The sequence below is a fragment of the Aplysia californica genome, unplaced genomic scaffold (genome assembly GCF_000002075.1).
Source record: "Aplysia californica isolate F4 #8 unplaced genomic scaffold, AplCal3.0 scaffold01008, whole genome shotgun sequence".
NCBI lineage: Eukaryota > Metazoa > Mollusca > Gastropoda > Aplysiida > Aplysiidae > Aplysia > Aplysia californica.
The window spans coordinates 186043-187219 of record NW_004798278.1 but is presented as its reverse complement, the minus strand read 5'-3'; the positions used below and the strand labels follow the sequence as shown (position 1 = coordinate 187219).

General features: G+C 42.1%; 1 protein-coding gene across 1 annotated transcript in view; it reads left to right on the top strand.

Moving 5' to 3' along the window:
• Nucleotides 1-922: 922 nt before the first annotated feature.
• LOC118478818 (sortilin-like) overlaps nucleotides 923-1177 on the top strand; it is a 16680-nt gene continuing 16425 nt past the window's right edge. The window contains exon 1 of the mRNA XM_035973114.1: nucleotides 923-1027. Coding sequence (XP_035829007.1) covers nucleotides 978-1027 — 50 coding nt within the window. The 5' untranslated portion in view covers nucleotides 923-977. The remainder of the gene's footprint in view (nucleotides 1028-1177) is intronic.

Sequence of the window (1177 nt, the reverse complement as noted above, 5' to 3'; positions counted from 1 at the left end):
AGAGAGAGAGAGAGAGAGAGAGAGAGAGAGAGAGAGAGAGAGAGAGAGAGATTATCCAGTTCTGTTCTGGATTGCGTGATTCAATAACCTGGGTATTTTTTCTTTTCCATTTTGCCTTGTGCATTTGTTCAAGATGTCTTTGCAGTTGAAAGCTGGAGAAAGCTCTTTGCTAACTTTGGCAAATTTTTTCTTTGAACTCTTCACAAAAATAAAAATGTGTGATATCATCACCATCATCATCAATGCCTTTCACCCCTGGCTGGGTATAGGCCACATACAAGCTCCTTCCATTTATCTCTGTCCTGAGCCATCCTTCCAAGCTCGTTCCAAGTGAGCTTCATTTCTCTCATGTCCCTTTCCACGCATCTCCTCCATGTTTCCCGTGGCCTACCCCTGCCTCGTGTTCCCTGTGGGTTCCACTGCAGTGACTGTTTTGTGATGTTTCCGCTGGGCTTTCTTAAGGTGTGTCCCATCCATCACCACTTTCTTAGTCTTATTTCTACTTCTATATCTTTTTGTCCTGTCCTTTCACACAGTTCTTCATTTCTTATTCTATCCTGCCACTTAATTCTTAGAATACTCCTCATACATCTGTTGATGAAAGTCTGGACCTTATTCAGTGCTGTCTTCGTTGTCTTCCAAGTTTCGCAGCCGTAGAGGAGCACAGACTTGATGTTGGAGTTTTAAAAAAATGTGTGATAACTAAGAACAAAATAAAAGGCTGCCCAGTTAGCTCAGTTGGTGTCCTAGAAGGCTCTGATGTAGACGGCCTTGGTTCGATTCTCTGTCAGGGAGTTTTTGACCAGGGGTTGATTCTGTTTGTCTGTCTGTCTGTCTCGATGTTCCCCAGCAATAATTACTGTTCTTTTGTTGCTGCGTTTCTCTTTCACCCCAGTTCTTACTTAGAACTAAAGAGAAAATTAATTTTCTTATTTTTCGTTCTGAATTCTAGGTGTAAGAATGGCTACAACAAGCATATGGTTACCTTGAAAGAAACATGCACGTGTACAGAGGAAGACTATGAATGGTAAGTCGAGGGAAATTTGATAAAACATCTTGAGGTAAGGTCCAGTACAAAGAGTCTACATAACAAGAGGGGCCACTTCTCTCTTTGAGCCAATTAAAAAAGTGTCCTCAAAATTCGGTGGCGCCCTCTTCGCAAAAGCGCACCTTTAGC